The sequence below is a fragment of the Lycium barbarum genome, chromosome 10, assembly GCF_019175385.1.
Source record: "Lycium barbarum isolate Lr01 chromosome 10, ASM1917538v2, whole genome shotgun sequence".
In the NCBI taxonomy this organism is placed as follows: Eukaryota; Viridiplantae; Streptophyta; class Magnoliopsida; order Solanales; family Solanaceae; genus Lycium; species Lycium barbarum.
In genome coordinates, this window is record NC_083346.1 from 111,979,129 (window position 1) to 111,997,931 (window position 18,803).

The 18,803-nt window shown below is 35.6% G+C and overlaps 2 protein-coding genes and 1 long non-coding RNA gene across 9 annotated transcripts; 2 read left to right on the forward strand and 1 right to left on the reverse strand.

Annotated features, from left to right (window-relative positions):
• Window positions 1-3,723: 3,723 nt before the first annotated feature.
• LOC132613753 (uncharacterized) lies at window positions 3,724-13,311 on the forward strand. Of its 6 annotated transcripts, none has more exons than XM_060327966.1 (4): window positions 3,731-3,880; window positions 4,323-4,557; window positions 5,913-6,028; window positions 12,750-13,311. In XM_060327966.1, exons 3-4 carry the CDS (start codon window positions 5,998-6,000, stop codon window positions 13,100-13,102), a joined length of 384 nt encoding a protein of 127 aa, XP_060183949.1. In that variant the 5' UTR covers window positions 3,731-3,880; window positions 4,323-4,557; window positions 5,913-5,997; the 3' UTR covers window positions 13,103-13,311. The 6 variants fall into 6 exon arrangements, with proteins under 6 accessions (XP_060183944.1, XP_060183946.1, XP_060183948.1 ...); XM_060327964.1 differs by having other exon boundaries at window positions 3,732-3,880; window positions 12,747-13,311; XM_060327962.1 differs by having other exon boundaries at window positions 3,735-3,880; window positions 12,741-13,311.
• A 126-nt stretch (window positions 13,312-13,437) lies between these two features.
• Window positions 13,438-15,972, reverse strand: LOC132613752 (cytokinin dehydrogenase 1). 2 transcript variants are annotated; one of them, XM_060327959.1, is made up of 5 exons: window positions 15,249-15,972; window positions 14,784-14,911; window positions 14,425-14,685; window positions 14,060-14,322; window positions 13,438-13,967 (listed from the first exon to the last, which is right to left on the reverse strand). In XM_060327959.1, exons 1-5 carry the CDS (start codon window positions 15,895-15,897, stop codon window positions 13,640-13,642), a joined length of 1,629 nt encoding a protein of 542 aa, XP_060183942.1. In that variant the 5' UTR covers window positions 15,898-15,972; the 3' UTR covers window positions 13,438-13,639. The 2 variants fall into 2 exon arrangements, with proteins under 2 accessions (XP_060183942.1, XP_060183943.1); XM_060327960.1 differs by having other exon boundaries at window positions 13,438-13,956; window positions 14,034-14,322.
• LOC132613754 (uncharacterized) lies at window positions 14,684-18,254 on the forward strand. The gene is made up of 4 exons (XR_009572092.1): window positions 14,684-14,867; window positions 15,156-15,348; window positions 15,432-15,570; window positions 16,665-18,254. It is a non-coding gene; the product is annotated as an uncharacterized LOC132613754 (long non-coding RNA).
• Window positions 18,255-18,803: the final 549 nt, after the last annotated feature.

Consider the following 18,803-nt stretch of genomic DNA (forward strand, 5'->3'; position numbering starts at 1 on the left):
CTGGAAAAATTAATCCAAGCAAAAGTATTTCGAACGGACGAGTTATGTACTCACTCTCAAGAGTGTGCATAGGTTCACGTGCATTCCTGTGTACTCATGCTCTAATTTTTTGAGGATTAGTTGAATATGCATAGGCGCAGTCAAGTTCAACAAGTCAATATTGTACAGTAATTGTTAGGTGCACATCTACAAGTGAAGCTGGAGATTTAAACCTCATTTCAGAAGTTAAATACGTAGTTCAAATCCTATGTTTATCTTCTTCCCTTTTAAATGGAGCTTGAGGTTCCAAAATCTCACATTTTTGGGTTTGTTTGGTGTCCCATGATGTGTTTTAATTAATTATTTCTTTCTATTTTTAATTATTTTTAATTTTTCTTTCAAACTTCTCTAAGTCTAACACGTTGAAATCTTTATTTTCATTGCCATCGGGGAAAAAAATATATAACTAAACCAAGTGAATATACTAAAACTAGTAGCATTGAAGCATATAATATATAGAGTATAAGTATATATGACAAGAATCACTAAAATTGCTACAAGAATATAATAATTTTGAACATATAATTTCATACGTGTAATGATTTCATGATAAGAATATAAAGATATAAATCGTAAATGTAATTTTCGAATAGCGCACTCGTCTTCTTGAAATTCTAAATTCTACCCTACTCACTTTGTTTTAGTGTTTTGATTTTTGTAGAGTTCAAATTGAAGTTTGAAATTGTGGTGGATTAGATGGTCTTACGTGATTAGACAACCACATTTTGACACTGATTTCAAAGTTTCAACAAGCAAGTTATTTTTTTCTCTTAAAGAGCTGAGATCCAAACAAGAACATTGCGGGAGTGAGTTGGTTTAGATGGTCATAAAAAAGGAAAAAGTTGCAAATTTAGTCGCTTGACCAAAAAAAAGAATATATATATATATATATATATATATATATATATATAGCGTATGCCCGTGCTACGCACGCACCTAATATTTTAGATTACAGTGTATCTATGTGTATGTAGTTATTTTTTTATATTGCTTGATTTTTTTAATATGGGGACTACTTTTTTTATATATTGCTTTTTTTAATATGAGATTCACTTTTTTTTTTTGTAACATGAGTTGGAGGTGGACGACCATACCACCTCCAATGCTCGTGCTGCGCACGGGCTCAACACTTTAGATTATAGTATATCTATGTCTATGTAGCTTTGTTTGGGTAGTGATAAGATATATATACTATGTTCAAAATATGATTAATATAACATTATAGTTTGTGCTCCGTATCCAAAACTTTATTATATTAGTGTTTGCTACGAATACAAAGTTTGCAAAAAATTATTAATACTTTTTAAAAGAGAAGACTTGTTTAAAACGAAACTATTTTCCTCTCGTTCAGACAAAATAATAGTAATATTTAAGCATCAATTAATATTTTAAATTTTAATTCGATTAATTTAAAGGTGTAAAATATTCTATTGTTAATGTATATAGATTAGACCTAAACAATACTTATTATTTTTTATCAAATTTTGATTTGGATAATTCTAATTCAAATTATTAAATTAATTTTACATGTTTAAAATGAAACAAAGTAGAAATTTGATTTTCTATTTAAACGAAGAACTATTATTTTTTAATTTTTGGTGAATATTCTTAGTTTAGCTCATTTTACTTGTCATGTTGTCTTTTGCACGTTTTTTTAAGGACACGTCAATTAGAATTATAATTTGACTAATTTACCTTATTTATTATTTGATCTCTATTTAATATTATTTTTTCTTTTACGACATTAATCTCTTTTCACATTTATTAGAATAAGAATAAAAATTAAAATATAAATATTTTAAGTATATTTATTTTAGTAAACATAACAAATAAGTGACATGGCGGAATAGCAAATACAACAGTTAAATATCTAGATTAGATCTCAGACTAATATAAGAAAAGAAAGGAAATTACATGGTTTGACTACTTAACCTTTTGGAGAAAAACAATAATATGGGGTCTACGTTTTTTGCAGTACAATAATTTCATTTTCTCTCATTAATGGGTTGATACGCATGTGGCAATGAATCCACCATTATTGACTTAATAGGAATACTTTGGGAATTACATGAATATTGTTTGATTTTTTAATATGGGATGCACGTTTTTTTTGTATATTGCTTAATTTTTTAATATGAGGTCCACCATTTTTTTTACACGAGTTTGGAGGATTTTTTTTTTTTTTTTAACATGGGGTCCACTTTTTTTTTTTTTTTTTTTTTTTTTTTTTTTTAACACATGAGTTGGGGACGGACGACGATCCATCCCCCAACCCATGCTTATATATAGTATAAATAAATAAATATCTGCAAGTCGATATACATATATCATATAAGATGTGATATCGCTTGGCCAAATATATATACATATCCGCTAGCCGATATGCATAATATATACTTATAGCATATAATATATGATAGTATGATACATCTTCAACTATTTTTTTTTGGATGGATGACTATTTATGTTAATTAAATAAAAATGAAAATAAGAAGTGCTAAGGTTATCTATATTTTCTATAATATAAGTATATAGGGATAATAAAAAAAGGGTGAAGTATGTATATATACATACTAAGGAGAAATATTTACGAAACGTGACGATAGTTTTCTAATTACAAAACATAATATTACAAGCCCTATACAAAATATGCTTTAATTTTTTTCTATTTAAATATTTTTTTTAATTTTTTTCCGCTAAAAAATTTATGTATGAAATGTGTATATCTCGCTCAAGGCTTAAAAAGTTCGCTAAAAAATTAGTGTATGAAATGTGTATATCTCGTTCAAGGCTTAAAAAATCCGCTCAAAATTGTGTGTATGAAAACGGTATGAAATTTGTATCTCGCACAAGGCTTAAAATTTCGATCACATTTTCATGTAAAAAGTTCATGTTAGATTTCTGTAAAATTAATACAACTACAACAACATTATATACAATGTTGATACGACATTCAAGACTTAAAATAATCGCTCAAATTTTTGCATGAAATGTGTATATCTTGCTCAAGGCTTAAAAAGTTCTCTCAAATTTTGTGTATAAAAAATGTATGAAATGGATATATCTTGATCAATGCTTAAACATTATGCTGAAAATTTTATGTATGAGAATGGTATGAAATGTGTATATCTCGCTCAAGACTTATAATTTCATTCACATTTTTCGTATATAAAGTTCATATTAGGTTTCTGGAAAATTAATACAACTACAACAACATTTTAACAACTTTTATACAATATTCAAGGCTTAAAAAAAAAAAATCATACATTTAACATACACATTTGATACATAAAAATTTGAGGTAATTTTTTAAGCCTTTGAGCAAAATTTCTTTTTTAAAATTAAAAAGTTTAAAATATTTTTTTCAAAAAATAATTTTAATTTAAAAACATTATTTTCTAAAAAATATAAAACAAAATATATATGAAAATTTATCATGTTTCGTAAAATACCATTATGTTTTGTAAAATTATCTATATATTTTATAATAAAAAGTCTTAAATAAATAGTTACTTATGTTATTTTATCATAAGAAAAAGAACCAAACACTTGGGCCAATACTATGTGCACAAGTCAAGAGTGGCCCATTGGAGCTTGTACCATCATTTTTCCAGGAATCCAATCCATAAGTCACCAGCATTGCAAAAAGACTAGTAGGAGTACGTGTTTTCGTTCCCTTTACTACACGTATTATTTTGTACTGTCAACTCAACTCCAGCATAATAATAATAATAATAATAATAATAAACAAAATAACAGAGTGCTCAAAAATTCAAAAATCCCATAACATACAGCAGAATAGTTGATATTTGAGACACCCTTTTGGTTCTTCTGCATCTTGGTATGTTTGCTAACCCCCTTTTGTATCTATTTATATGATGCAGTAGAGTTGTGTTATATAAATCAATAGGTGCATAAACCAAGATATATATATATTTTTTGGTTGAATTTGGTTCTTTTCAGTGCTTGCTGATTATATTTTAGTATTTTGAGCGTTTTCTCAATGGATGACTTGTTTTCTTGTGATGGTTCTAGCTAAGTTTTCACCTTTCTTGCTCTACGAGGGATTGAGTTATTTTCTTGCAAATAGCTAGCTTATGTTGAAGAGTTGCCTAGTATATGCTTAAATATCTCAAATAAAGAATAAGAAACATCTTTGAAATCTATATATTATCTACTATTAATTTTGGTCAAAAGAAGAATTGATTATAAGATAGATTGAAAGATTCATAATTTATGTGCAGTCTTTGAATATTAATATATTTATGTGTTACTCTTTCTAGCTGGAGTCTAGATGTATGTTTGCAAATGTAGGAATTGGCTGAGTGGTCGAGACATAAGAGTAACAACCTGAAGATCCCTCGTAAATGCTTAGTGTGCCAGCTGGTTAAGGCTGAGCATCAGAGACCAGCAGGACCTTTACACCCAGTTCAGATACTACAGTGGAAGTGGGACGAGATAGCCATGGACTTTGTCTGTGGATTGCCGAAGAGTGTGAGGCAACATGGCGCCATTTAGGTGATTATTGATTGAGTTCTAGATACAACACTTAGACGTCGTTTGGTTGCTGGTTAGGAAGAGAGTTATTCATGTATAAGAATTAGCATAGCTAATATTGCCATGTTTGGCTTTTTTAGTTGTTTTGTATAAAATTCAGCACACCAAGTATGCTATTTGGTCATCATTTTACAATCCCACATAACTAAAACATGTATAAGTTATGAGTCAATTTATGCGTTATTCTATGCAGGGTAGAAGATGGAATAACCAATACATATGTAATCCTTGCATTATTAATACATGCATAACTCTAACCAACAACCATTACTAATACATGCATAACTCTAACCAACAACCAAACGACCTCTTAGTGTGATCCCATTTGCGGAGGCAGATCTAAAGTTTGAACTTTGTAGTTCGAATTTGAAATTCTACCCCAGCTCATTTGTACTTAGTGAATTTGTTAACACAAATACAAGGTTTGAGCTAAAATACTGGGTTTGGATGAACCCAGATCTCTAACACTATATTCGTCCTTTGCATTTGCTCTAAACTTGGTGTACAGGTTTACCAGTTTGCTGAGTAAATTAGCCAAGGTACATGCAAGTGAGTGCGAATACCACCAATCACTCCCTAAAAAAAAGACAAGAAAGAAAAGCAGAAGGAAAGATTGACACAAAAATTTCTTAAAAGGGTACTCCCTCGGGATCAAAAAGAGTGTCCAGTTAGCCTTTTTTTCTTGGGTAAAAAAGATTATCCTGTCCACTTATCAAATCAAGAAAGAATTAACCTTATCTTTCTAGATTTGCCCCTATTAAGTGCTATTAAGTGCTATGTGATCAAATCCCAATACCTATTTAATTAGGGGCTGTGTAGCCAAATTACCTATTTTGGTCTAGGAGTTAGTATTTTCTTAAGGGCTGTGCAAATGACTAAGTGGACACTCTTTTTGATCCGAGGGAGTATAAAAGATTGGTTTTGGGGTATAAGCAAGTTGTTTGAAGAATGATTTGAAATTGATATTGCCCCACCTTTCCATATCTGTTAATGACTGATGATATATGATTAGGGAAGTTTGGTAAACAGTCTAGGTAACTAGTTCAAGAAATGACTGGAATTTACATTGGTAATTGCATGTTAGGTTTTCTATTTGTCTTTGTTTGAGAGAGGAGAAAAAAAAAACGCAAGTAATGGTTTTCAGTAACAACAATCATTTGGTTTCGAAATTTGAGTCTTGATCTGACAAATATTGATAAGTGTAACGCATATTCTCTTCCTCAATTGCTTGACTGTTTAGTATAGATGTCTTATTTTGTAGTATGCGTTCATGGTTTCTTGTCCTTTGACCATAATAGATTCTGTTGCTATAACAGGGTTTTTGAAGGTTCTCTCGAGGGGTTGTGAGCTGGTTAAGATACTTGCTATTGTCAATCTTACCTCCTTTTTAATTTAGGCAGAATGGACCACAATGCTCTTGGAGCTTCACAAGGTATTTCGGCTAGTTATTTGGTCTCCGTTTCTGCCCATTGCGGACACCAGCCTCCTAACAGTATTTCTGTTTCTACTGAAAATGATTAATTTATGCATAGTTCGTTGCTTTTTAATTTTCGAACAGATCATAGAACTGTATGTGTCCTTTGGCTTCTGCAGAAGGTTTTAATTAGTGGTTTACATGAATGTATCTCATCGGGAAAAGCTAACCAATAGTTTTAGGACATAATATCTTCAAAAAAGTAGTAAAAAGATGTTGAGTTGGATAGGCAAAATGACAAAACCCACTTGAATATTCTTGTTAGAATAGGAATAGGATGCTATATACAATCCTATTCCTATTCTAACAGGAATAGGATACTATATACAATCTCAATGTAATAATGTAGATACACAATTCAATAATAATATTTTCTCCCTTACTTTCTCACACGGTATCAGAGTCATAATAGAATATTATCGGTGGAACAATTTTTCTGACGTGAACAGTGTTTCCGGCAGCTCAACACTATTTTTCCGATGATACAGTGCTGTTTTCCAACCTGTTTCTCTTGAGTTGAGGTCTTTCTCTTCAACTGAGGTCGCCCAAGTCTTCCGAGCACTTTATATCAGTTTGCAGAAGATTCCGATCGCCGGAATTAGGGTTCCGGCGACTGCTGCATTGTTTCAGGCAGATCTGCATTTTTCCGTCCATTTTTTTGACAGATATTTTTTCCAGCCTGGTGTCTTAGCAATTCTGCACCTACCCTAGCAGTTATTTCTGACTTCCGATCACTTTTATTTTTCCGCACGACTGATTTTTGGCAACTTCCGGATCTCTGTTTTCTTGGCACCATCAGCTAAGTTTTGTCCCTGTTTTGTGTGTCTTTCTTGAAGTTTTGAGCCATGTCTCTCGGATATGATATTTTTGGCTCCAAAAACACGGGAATCGGAACTTCAAGCCCTATGATTACTTCTGAACTGTTAATGGGAAGTTCAAACTATTTAGCTTGGGCTTCCTCGGTTGAGTTGGGGTGCAAGGGTCAAGATGTTCAAGATCACTTAATGCAAAAGGCTATTGTGGTTGACGAAAAAGAAAAGGCTAGTGAAAAGGTTAGTGAGACAGATGGAAAGGCCAAAGCACAATGGGAGAAGGTTAATGCTCAATTATGTAGCCTTCTGTGGCGATCTATTGATCCCAAGTTGATGCCCTTGTTCCGTTGCTTCCGGACATGTTATTCAGTTTGGGAAAAGGATCGCACTTTATACACTAATGACATATTTCGATTTTATGATGTGATATCTCGGATGACCAACTTAAAGAAACAGGAATCAGATATGTCTACTTACTTGGGAAGGTACAAGCAGTCATGGAGGAATTTGAGCAGTTGATGTCAGTCACTAAGAACGTTGAAAAACAACAGGAGCAAAGACATATGTTGTTTCTAGTTCTTACGCTTACTGGACTTCCCATTGACCTTGGTTCGGTGCGTGATCAGATTTTGGCTAGTCCTACGATTCCTACAATTGATGAACTATTTTCTTCTTTGCTTCGTCTTGCTGCGCCTCCTAATCACACCGTGGTTTCATTACCAACCGTTGACTCCTCTATTCTCGCATCTCAAACTATAGAGAATCAAACATCTCAGTCTATGGATAATCGACGAGGGGGATGTCGCTTTGGAAAATCTCCAACTAATTGTAGTTATTGTCATAAGTTTGGACACAGTCGCAACGTATGCCCTGCTCTACATGGTCCACTACCCAATGATGTTCAGTGTAGTTATTGTCATAAGTTTGGACACACTCGTGACGTGTGTCGTGCTCTACATGGTCAACTACCCAATAATGCTCATGTTGCTCAGATTGACACTACAGGAAATCCGAGGCTTTTATCTGAAGTTGAATATAATAAGTACCTTCAGTATCGAGCAAGTAAGCAGACATCTTCACAAGTAGCCACTGATTCTCAGCCTAATACTTCTGTTGCTGGTAATTCCTTCGCCTGTGTTTCACAGTCTAGTATCCCTCCATCGCGGGTCGTTGACTCAGGCTCTTCTGATGATATTTTTTGTAACAAATCACTTTTGTCAAATATTATTTATTCACAGTCTCTTCCTCCGGTTACTTTAGCCAATGGGATCCAAACAAAACCAAAAAGGGTTGGACAAGCTAATCCCCTATCTTCTGTCACTCTAAACTCTGTTCTTTATGTCCCTGGTTATTCTTTTAATATTGCATCTGTCAGTAGTTTGACACTTGCCCTAAATTGTGTCATAATATTTCTTGATTTCTTGATGATTCTTTTGTTATGCAGAGCCGCAGTACGGGACGGGTGATTGGTGCAGGATATGAATTACAAGGCCTCTAGTATCGAACACTTACCTCTCCTAATTCCTCCACAGCATGCTCCGTTACAGATCCTCCAGACTTGATCCATAAACGTTTGGGACATCCGAGTCTGTTCAAGCTACAAAAGATGGTGCTTAGTTTGTCTAGTTTTTCCAAATTAGATTGTGAGTCGTGTCAATTTGGGAAACACACTCGCACTACCTTTCAACGTAGTGCTGAGAGTCGTGCAAAGTCTATTTTTTCAATAGTTCATTCTAATAGTTAGGGTGCTAGTAAAGTCAGTTCACCTTTAGGATTTCGTTATTTTGTTCGTTTCATTGACGATTTTTCCAGATGTACTTGGCTATTCTTAATGAAATATCATTCTCAGTTATTCTCTATATTCAAGAGTAGTTGTGCTGAAATACTAAATCGATTTGGTATTTCTATTCATACTTTTCGTAGTGATAATGCCTTAGAATACAAATCCTCCCAGTTTCAGCAGTTTATGACTCACCAAGGAATTATTCATCAAACATCTTGTCCCTACACCCTTCAGCAAAATGGGGTAGCAGAAAGGAAGAATAGGCATCTCATTGAGACTGCTCGCACTCTTCTCATTGAATCCCATGTTCCGCTGCGTTTTTAGGGCGATGCAGTCCTCACGTCTGGCCATTTAATTAATCGAATGCCCTCATCTTCTATTCAGAATTTCAGAATCAGATTCTATATTCCATAGTATATCCTCCGTTATCTCTATACTTTCTTCCTCCTCGTGTTTTTGGGAGCACATGTTTTGTACATAATCTAGCTCCGGGGACATTAGCTCTTCGCTCTCTTAAATGTGTCTTGCTTGATTATTCTTAGGTTGAAAAGGGGTATCGTTGGTTCTTACCTGATCTCCGTCGATATCTTATGTCTACTGATGTCACATTTTTTGAGTCTCAACCTTACTTTAGGTCTCCTTCTGATATCTCTGAGGTCTTACCTATACCTCAGGTTTTACCTACACTGACCTTTGAGGAATCTACAGTCATTACTACATTTCTAGTCACAGTGCTACCACTTCTAACTTATCATCGTCGATTGCGTCCAGCATCAAATATAATTCATGTCATGCGTCGGGCCCTGCACCTACTCCGAACTTGTCTCCTCCTAATCAGCCGATTGCACTTCGGAAAGATAAACGGTCCACTCATAATACTAACCCACATTATACCCTTTTCAGTTATTATCGTCTATCATCATCCCATTATGCCTTTGTATCATCATTGTCCTCTGTCCCCATTCCTAAGTCTACACCTTTCTCATCTCGGATGATGATAGGCTATGATTGACGAGATGTCTACTTTACACACAAGTAGTACTTGGGAGCTTGTTCCTCTTCGTTCGGGTAAATCTATTGTTGGTTGTCGTTGGGTTTATGCAGTCAAAGTTGGTCCGGACGGCCAAGTTGATCGGCTTAAGGCTCGCCTTGTTGCGAAGGGGTATACACAGATATTTGAGCTTGATTATAGTGATATTTTCTCCCCCGTGGCTAAAATAGCATTTGTCCGTCTTTTTCTATCCATGGCTGTTGTCCGCCATTGACCTCTTTATCAGTTGGACATTAAGAAAGCTTTTCTCCATGGTGAGCAACCACCTGGTTTTGTTGCTTAGGGGAGTTTAATCTGGTGTGTCGATTGCGTTGGTCACTTTATAGTCTGAAACAGTCTCCTCGAGCCTGGTTTGGTAAATTCAGCACAGTAATTCAGGAGTTTGGCATGACTTGCAGTGAAGCAGATCATTCTGTGTTTTATCGACATTCTGCCCCAGATTTGTGTATTTATTTGGTGGTTTATGTTGACGATATCGTTATAACTGGCAATGATCAAGATAGCATCACTAATTTAAAGAAACAACTCTTTCAGCATTTCCAGACTAAAGATCTTGGCAGACTGAAGTATTTTCTAGGTATTGAGGTTGCCCAATCCACGTCAGGTATTGTTATTTCGCTACGCAAGTATGCCTTTGGAAGAAGTGATCTGTTACCGAGTCGTTTTATTGGGAATAACAAGAGCATCCCTTAATACTCAAAGTTTCATATCTGAAGCGAGAGAAATGATGGGATGTAGACCCATTGACATTCCTATGGATCCGAATGCTGAACTCCTGCCAGGACAGGGGGAGCCACTTAGGAGGATGCTGATTGGTAAGTTGAATTATCTTGCGGTGACTAGACCTGACATTTCGTTTCTTGTGAATGTTGTAAGTCAGTTTATGAATTCTCTCTGTGATAGTCATTGGGATGCAGTTGTCCGCATTCTGCGATATATTAAGTCAGCTCCACTTAAAGGACTGCATTTCGAAGATCAAGGCCATCAGCAGATCGTTGGATACACAGATGCTGATTATGCAGGATCACCCTCTGATAGACGTTCTTCATCTGGATATTGTGTGTTAGTAGGAGGTAATTTGGTGTCCTGGAAGAATAAGAAACAGAGTGTCGTTGCTCGATCTAGTGCCGAATTAGAATATCGAGCAATAGCTGTAGTAACATGTGAGCTAGTTTGGATTAAGCAGTTGCTCAGAGAACTAAAATTTGGAGAAATCAGTCAAATGGTACTTGTGTGTGATAACAAAGCGGCCTTCATATTGCATCAAATCCGGTATTTCATGAGAGGACTAAGCACATTGAGATTGACTATCACTTTGTCAGGGAAAAGATACTCTCCGGAGATATTGTTAATAAATTTGTGAAGTCGAGTGATCAGCTTGCGGATATTTTCACCAAGTCACTCAGTCGTCCTCATATTAGATACATCTGTAACAAGCTCGGTACATATGACTTGTATGCACTCGCTTGAGGGGAGTGTTAGAATATGAATAGGAATAGGAATAGGAATAGGATTTGTATGTAGTATCCTAAATGGCAAAGGATTAGGATGTAGTGTCTATAAATAGGGCTCAATGTAATAATGTAGATACACAATTCAATAATACTATTTTCTCCCGTATTTTCTCACAATTCCTTAAGCGTAAGTAGATAGATACTGCCGTTGATGGACTGTTAGAAACTGAAGGTGTAGGACTTACTAAAGTTTAGCAGTTTTCTAGAGCAGGGGATATTGTCAGAACACAGGAAGACATTTTGATTGATTTCTCAAAAGCTTCACACTTCTGAGAACGAAGTGCATCATCATTAGATTAAGGGTGAAAGGCTGTTGCAAAAACGCTGGAATTGCCACATCGGGATGATTATCTATAAGATTAAGTAACGTCCTCTGTGTAGCAGGACATGATGCATCCTCTTCGCTAGGGAACTGGCAAAAGGGTCTCTATCGCAAGAGTAAATAATGCCTTTCAAATTAATAACTTCCCTCTTTCCCAAGAGAAATAACATAATAGTTTCTCACTCTCTTTTTCGGTCAATTTCTTTTCCTCAGTTAAGAAATGGAGTTGATCAGGGCACAACGTCGTGAGGGGAAAAGGGATCCTGTTCAGTCTATTGTGGGAATTATTATCCCTACATCAGTATTTCACCCTTAAGTTATTGGAAAATTCATTACTTTTAAGTTCTCGAAAAAATCGCCCCAATGAAATATTTTGATCATTTGATTTTTTGGTGGTTACCATATATACATAATCAATTGACCCACTAGTGATATATTATCAATTTGGAAGTTCTCCTTCTAGTAGTTGGATAAGATGTTTTTGAAGGACAAAGTGAGGGATCTTAAGGCTATACCAAGTATATGCCTTAGCTACTGAAGCCAAGAGAACTACCAAATTAGATATTGTTAATGATCTATTTTAGAGCTTTCCTCAAGGAAGATTTAAAGCTTGGTAAATTCGATAACTTTTCCAAGCATTTGTCATTCTTTGTTGACTGGATCTCTCTGCCCAAATGAGAAAACTGCAAATCACAATTCACATCCTTGATTCGTCATGTACTTAAAGATTGTCAGTTCTAGATGATAGAAGATGAAAGGTCAACACAGAAATTCAGAAGGAGAAAGAGAGTATGCAAAAATAAAATACGTAGTTCCTTATATGGGGCTTGACAACATTTATAGATGCCAACCTCGAAGATATTAAACCTTATACAATAACCTTGACGATATAAGGATTAGTGCATCCTAAATGCAGTATTTTACCTTTTTTTCAGGAAGAAAGGAGCAATAAAAACTAGGATAATTCCGTTTTGTCAAAAAAGGGCTTTAATGCACTATCCCTGAGGGTAGTTAACACAAGTTCTGTATGTCATCGTTTCATGAATTTTCTCGTTGACAGAATGTATTTGAGGTGTTCTGAAACTTTGCGGTTGTCCAATTAGATGATAATAAAGTGCTTCTGATCTTAAATCAATTCCAAATGTTGCAAAAACATGATGTCTTGCCCTTGACATGATGCATTTTTAGCTGCAGCAGCTAAGAAATACCATAGCACAAAGAATGAAGGCACTGAATCCTATCAAAAACTGCAACATGATTCAGAGACTTCTGACGTGAATCAAGGTCAAGGTGGTAGGAATGTCGCAGGTGATGTGGCTCCAGCACATGAGAAATCTCGTGGCGAAGTAAACATGGAGGCGGATATCACTATGGATGACGTAATAAGAGCTGGAGGTTTAGGAGCGAGAGACGACTTAAATAGTGTTCTTCCTATGGCAGCTGATACCACCGACTTTGAAGCTTCTATTCGTGATGCTTGGGACTATGAAGGGAAACGTGAAAGCATTAATCGACCAGGCCTTGGCTGGACAGAACCTACAAAGAAATAAATCTATCCATGCTACAACATAGAGGTGGACCTCCAAGGTGTTTTCCGGTTTTACTGGCACTCTTAGGCTCTTAGTTCTGCTTCTGTCGATTGAATGTGTCCCTATGTGTCTTATGGTTGTTCAAGATATAAGTCTTATCCCTGTGTATGAAACTAATTATAAGCTAGATGGATCTTTTTAGCGACGTGCTTACTTGCCAATTTATTGTTTCTCCTTTGTGCACTTTCCTATTTGATATATCTTGTTGTGTTGGAGATGATACTAGGATATTAAATAGTTGAAAAGTCCATATTAAAAATCCTTTTGTAAAATGAAAATGTCAACCGCGAGTGGAATCTTACTGAATCTTTAATGAGTTCCCCCAAGCACAAGCATCAGAGTCATAGCCAGTTTTCAAGTATTTAATGTACAAAGATAGGTCTTTCTCAAAAGAATGCTAAAATGCTTCAACATTGTTACATTGTACACTGGGGAGCATTATAACGATAGATCTATGTAAGGAAAACTCTATATAGCTATTTATATTTTCGGAAGAAGTCATTGTTGTTGAAGTAGTGATGCTCTTTTAAAAATTCTCTGTCCAGGAGCTAGGATAGCCAAAGGATCATAAGTGGATTTCCTCCTAGCAAATGTTTCCCATCGGGGGCCGAAGTGAACTTTCCAGTCTTCCTGTGTTGTGTAATGTGGCAAATACCTTTTCATTCCAATATGTGCTTTTTGGCAAAAGTTTAGTATCTTCTTGTTCTTATCTAGAATATGTTCTAGTCCATCCTTTCCTGTGGAAGATGGCATGGCTGAAGATAGAAATGCTATTAAATACATGATATCTTCTTCAGGTGTAACCATTGATGTTCCTTTTATCCACCTGCAACACAAACGATCCTAGATCATGTTAGAAAGATGCATATATATACATATCCTTTAAAAAGACTATGAGAGTGATGATGATTTGAGTACTTTGATTTGTTGACGGGGTAGATGAGTATAGGACCATGACTCGTGTCAGTAAGAATCTTCCCAAAAACTTCTTGTGCGAAGTAATGAATCTTGCTCTTTGGAATTAAAAGGTTTAACCATGGATGAGGAACATCCCATAACCCCTTCTCTTGGAGTTTCATTTCAGATATGTGGACTCTGTCGAGAAATTCCACGTAGGAGACTTCTGATTGGAATAGCGTGGATTCGATATAATTCAACTTAGATAGGAGGGCATCAATATTCTGTGGTATTAAGAAAAACAAGAGTCAAGATGTTGACATGTTTAGGTGAACATTGTGCAAAGTTGTCAAAAGCTGGAAGCTTGACTTTAAAAAATATATTACCTGATCAGTATTTGTTGTCTCTTCTGGATTGAAATATTTGGCAACTTCTAGGCAGTAGAGAACTTTTCCTTCAGAACTGAACTTTCTGGCTAGAAGTGGATCTTTAGGGTTGAAAGTTGTCCTCCAGTTATTCAGCAATCCTGTTCTATTGATAATGACAAATCCTTCTATATAGTCAAAAGAATCCTTGGATGATATCAACTGTTCTTGATCATTGGAAAATGTGGAGAAATCTGAATACAGCACTCTGATCCACTTTACCTGTTAACAAATGGATTTCAGTAGTTGTTCCCTTTTTCTTTTTAAATCTTGTTCCAATTAATGTTAACTTATTTGATATTTGGAATTGGAAAAAGTACCTTTTTAGGTGCTGGTTGAAGAGCAATCCTAGCCCTTGTGATGATACCAAACTGGCCTAGTCCTCCTAGTACACCATAGAACAGGTCAGCATTCTGCTCCTCTGAACAAGTAATCACCTCGCCTTTACCTGTGAAAAAATGTTATTTTAATAACCTCCAGCAATATAATACGTAACGATCCAACTCACAGAAATGGAGGGATATGATTTTTCTAATAGTTATAGTTTAAGTATCCAAAAGTAAAAAAAAAAAAAAAAAAAAAAAAAAAAAGGTGATGACTTGTTGTAACAGAATTGCCTTCTGCTGCAGACTTTGTTGAGTCCAAGTCTACAATGTAAGCACTTCTTTACTGGTTAATTTTATGACTTTTAGGTGTTGATTGGTACTCTATTGAATAAAATAGAAAAAATGGGAAACTGATATTGTGGAACTGGGGAACAGTGAGCATGTTGTGCATGAACATACCAGTGACAACTTCAAGTTGGTAGACGTTATTGGTCTGAGGTCCATGTTTGAATGCTTGCCCGCTGATTCCGGCATTCGACAAAGTGCCTCCGACTGTGAGGTGAAGATAATCAGTCCAAGATTTTGGTGTTAATCCAAGTTTAAGACTTTCATGCAGGATGTTTATCCAAAGTTCTCCTGCAGATACATCAACAAAAGGCAGTTCCCCTGTGTGGAAACGCATCACTGGTGCTCGAAGCGATTCCATGCTGATTATTACTCCTTTGTAAGCTTGAGCTTGGCCTTCTACAGAATGACCATGGCCTCTAGCAGCAACGGTTAGGTCTGTTGTTGTCCCCATATCAAAAATATGTTTTATGGTCGATGATATGTCAGAAACTGATTTAGGGTACAAAACAGCCGATGGAAGGAAGTGATATATGTTGCCAAAGTCCTTGGCCACGTGATCGAAATTCTTGAAACTAAAGTACCCTTCAATCTTTAACTGTTTCAGTGATGACTGAATCACTGAGAAACTTAAAGGGTTGGCAAAAGGTTGGTCACAACAGATGTTACTTCTGTTGATTGAGCAAATACCTAGTATGAAAATAAGACACCTTAGAAGCATACTATTATGTTTAAAGAAGAAATGAGTTGGTGGTGACTTCATTCTTTCTTAAATGAATTAAAAGTGGTTGTTGGCACAAAGTTTCTTCAATATTTTCCTTTTCTTTGAGTGAAAATAGGTGGTGTAGAAGGACTCAGGAAAATTAAGGTTGGTCAAGAGCATATATAAAGGGGAAGAATTTGGAGGCGTCACTATCAATAGACACTAACTGGTTCATTGGACTGCATGTGAGGACTATATAACTTGATGAAAGTGGATGTTAATTTATGGAACATATTGAGTTTTTTGATTTTGGATCAACAGTGTTTTAGTTTGAAGTGGAAATTTCACCTGTCACTTTTACTTCACCAATGTTCCAACTACTATATGACCTTTTTTTAACATGTCTTGTTGCTATTTTCAGCAAATTTTATCTGCAGACTTTGTAATTCTACACCAACTATTTATTCAAACTGTTCACATTTGGTGAAACAATATCACCATTACTTTATTTATGGTCATTCTATATGAAGAAATTATATGTTTTGCATCCTATTCAGTATATCCTAATTTGAAAGTCATATATTAAGGGGCACAAAATTTCCTCATTCCCTGTTTAAGTGGAGGCCCTTTAAGCTTTACTAGGGCCACAAATTTTATCTTCCACAATGGGGTAAGAGGCTTTGAGGATATTCGCTTCACGTGGGAGTGAATGCATGTGTGTTTTTCTGTCTGTCTACAAGATGACTTTCCAGTTTGGATTTTGACATATGTACGTTGACAGCGCAAGGATTATCACACTATTCATGTATTTTAATCTGTTATAATAGGTAATCTTTGTTGCTTGGACACTTACCGCCGAGTGCTTTTCGGATTCTCCAAAAGTAGTAAGTTTTTGGAGGATCCAACATGAGTGTGGCTACATTTTTGGAGAGTCCGAGCAACATAGCAGGTAACTTGCCTTATTTGCCTCATTTTATCGCCTGCTAATCCTCCTTTTAGACGAGCTGATTGAGTACGGTCTCGGTGTATGAAAGTCAAGACTTTTTTATAACAATCCTTTATAACGACACTTCACTGTAATAGTCAAGTCCTTTTTTTGGAACCGATTTGTCATGTTATATTATATGTTCTTTATAGCGATAATTCGTCATAGCAGTCAAAAAATAGCCGGACAACAACGCCCTTATGAGGAGGTTTATCTGTTAAGACACTTCAACTTTTCCATGGGATCTACTGATAATGTCAGGGATCTGTTTCTTGATGGAGAGGGTTTGGAGATGGGAGGCCCCTACCAAGTCACCTGTTGTTAGGTCTGATAAGTATGGCCTGAGTTGAAAAAAGAGTGAGAGATCAGGCTTAGTGGTGGTCCTGAGCTTGTCACTTTGGAAATTATTTTTACATTCTTTTTGGTGATGAAAGTTTGGAGAAATGACGTGTGAAAGAAAAGATATGTTTGCTGCTCAAAATGTTTTTATTTTGAACTTTCTGACACATTTGCATAATATTAAAATGGATTCGGTGTGTTTGATATGGAGGAAAATATTTCTCAAAGGATATTTTTTAACTTTCTCATGTTTGATTGGGTCAAAGTATTTGAAGGACTTTTCTCTCCTCCCAATCCTCCACCTCCATCCTCCACAGCGTTTGCCTAATTATATGCAATTGCTTTTGTGATCATATTTTCAGCTTATTTACTTATCAAACAACAGAAAATAAGTAAGACGGGCAGCCTTTGTAGTGCTCGAATATAAAGTAATGAATTTTGTGCAATGTCAACAAAGTCGTGATGTAGTGGGACAGTTTGGATTGTGACAACTCGGTCGGTGGGGCAACTCGAAAGAATGGGGGACGACCTGACCCAATTTACATCAGAAATCACCAACATGAGCCAAAATAAAATCTTGGATTGCGTGCTTTTATACAGTTCGGATACAATATTATCTACTTTTGAAACAAGAATTAAAGCAGTAAATCTCTGAGCCCCTTATCTTCGTGAAGGAAAAATCAGACAATTTGGAGGAGTTGGATTAGTCGAGTGAGAAAGTCAACTTCAAAGTAAATTTGTTAGGCAAAAAGTCGTAATGACCCGTGGTCGCCTGCTTGGTGGGGGCTCCTCTTTTCCGGGTAAACGGGAGGCTCTTTTTTGCTGGTAAACGGGAAACCTAACTCTACAAAACTAAATATTTTTCAAGGAAATATATTTTGGGAAACTTTTTTTCATGGAAAATATTTTCTTCCGTGCTAAACACACCATAGAGTAAAAGTTATAGAACAAAAAGAATCACATCCAATGAAAAAATTAAAGAAGAAAGAATCTAAAGGACTTAGTTTGGCAGCTTTTTGCTGGTCTATTTAATTTCTCTATTATGTCTATGTTCTTTTTCTCAATGAATCTACAAAAAGACCATCTGAAGATTGGTCATTTTAATTACTGCTAAAGTCAATATATTGACTGACAACTGACTAGGATGGAGTTGCCAAAACAACTTTGTATGGTCTTTTAAGCACAATAATAATCGTCTGTAGGTTGTTTTCTTCATGAGTTACTGTGGTTAAAGACCAGACAATAGTTATTTGGCAACTACATCCTAATCTCCAACATCTGCCATTTATCCTAGGTATATGCTTGTTGCTTACTTTTCGATTAACAGGAGCTATTATCATTATCTTTCAATTCAAATAGGCACCTCCCGCCAATCTATGTAGCGCTCGGACTCTCTAAAAATGTTGCCGCACCCGTGTCGGATTCTTCAAAAATGCACTACGTTTGGGGAATTTCACACGCACTTTCGATATTTCTGAAGAGTCCGAGCAACATAGACATGACCAACGATATCTCACCGCAAAAATTACGGTGAAAGAAACATAGAGATAATAGTATGTGGACATTTTGCAATTGTTTAGGTGTATTATGGACATTTTAAATTGTTCAAAGAGATGTATTATTGCAGAGAACGTACAGGCCA

Bases quoted from the DNA above. Each gene is read 5' to 3' on its own strand.
- LOC132613753 (XM_060327961.1), top strand. From the start codon at position 5,998: ATGGACCACAATGCTCTTGGAGCTTCACAAG. The intron at 6,029-12,740 runs GTATTTCGGCTA...ATGCATTTTTAG, and splicing joins TGCTCTTGGAGCTTCACAAG to CTGCAGCAGCTAAGAAATAC.
- LOC132613752 (XM_060327960.1), bottom strand. From the start codon at position 15,897: ATGAAGTCACCACCAACTCATTTCTTCTTTAAACATAATAGTATGCTT. The intron at 14,323-14,424 runs GTAATATATTTT...TTAATACCACAG, and splicing joins AGACAACAAATACTGATCAG to AATATTGATGCCCTCCTATC. The intron at 13,957-14,033 runs GTCTTTTTAAAG...GGTGGATAAAAG, and splicing joins AAATCATCATCACTCTCATA to GAACATCAATGGTTACACCT.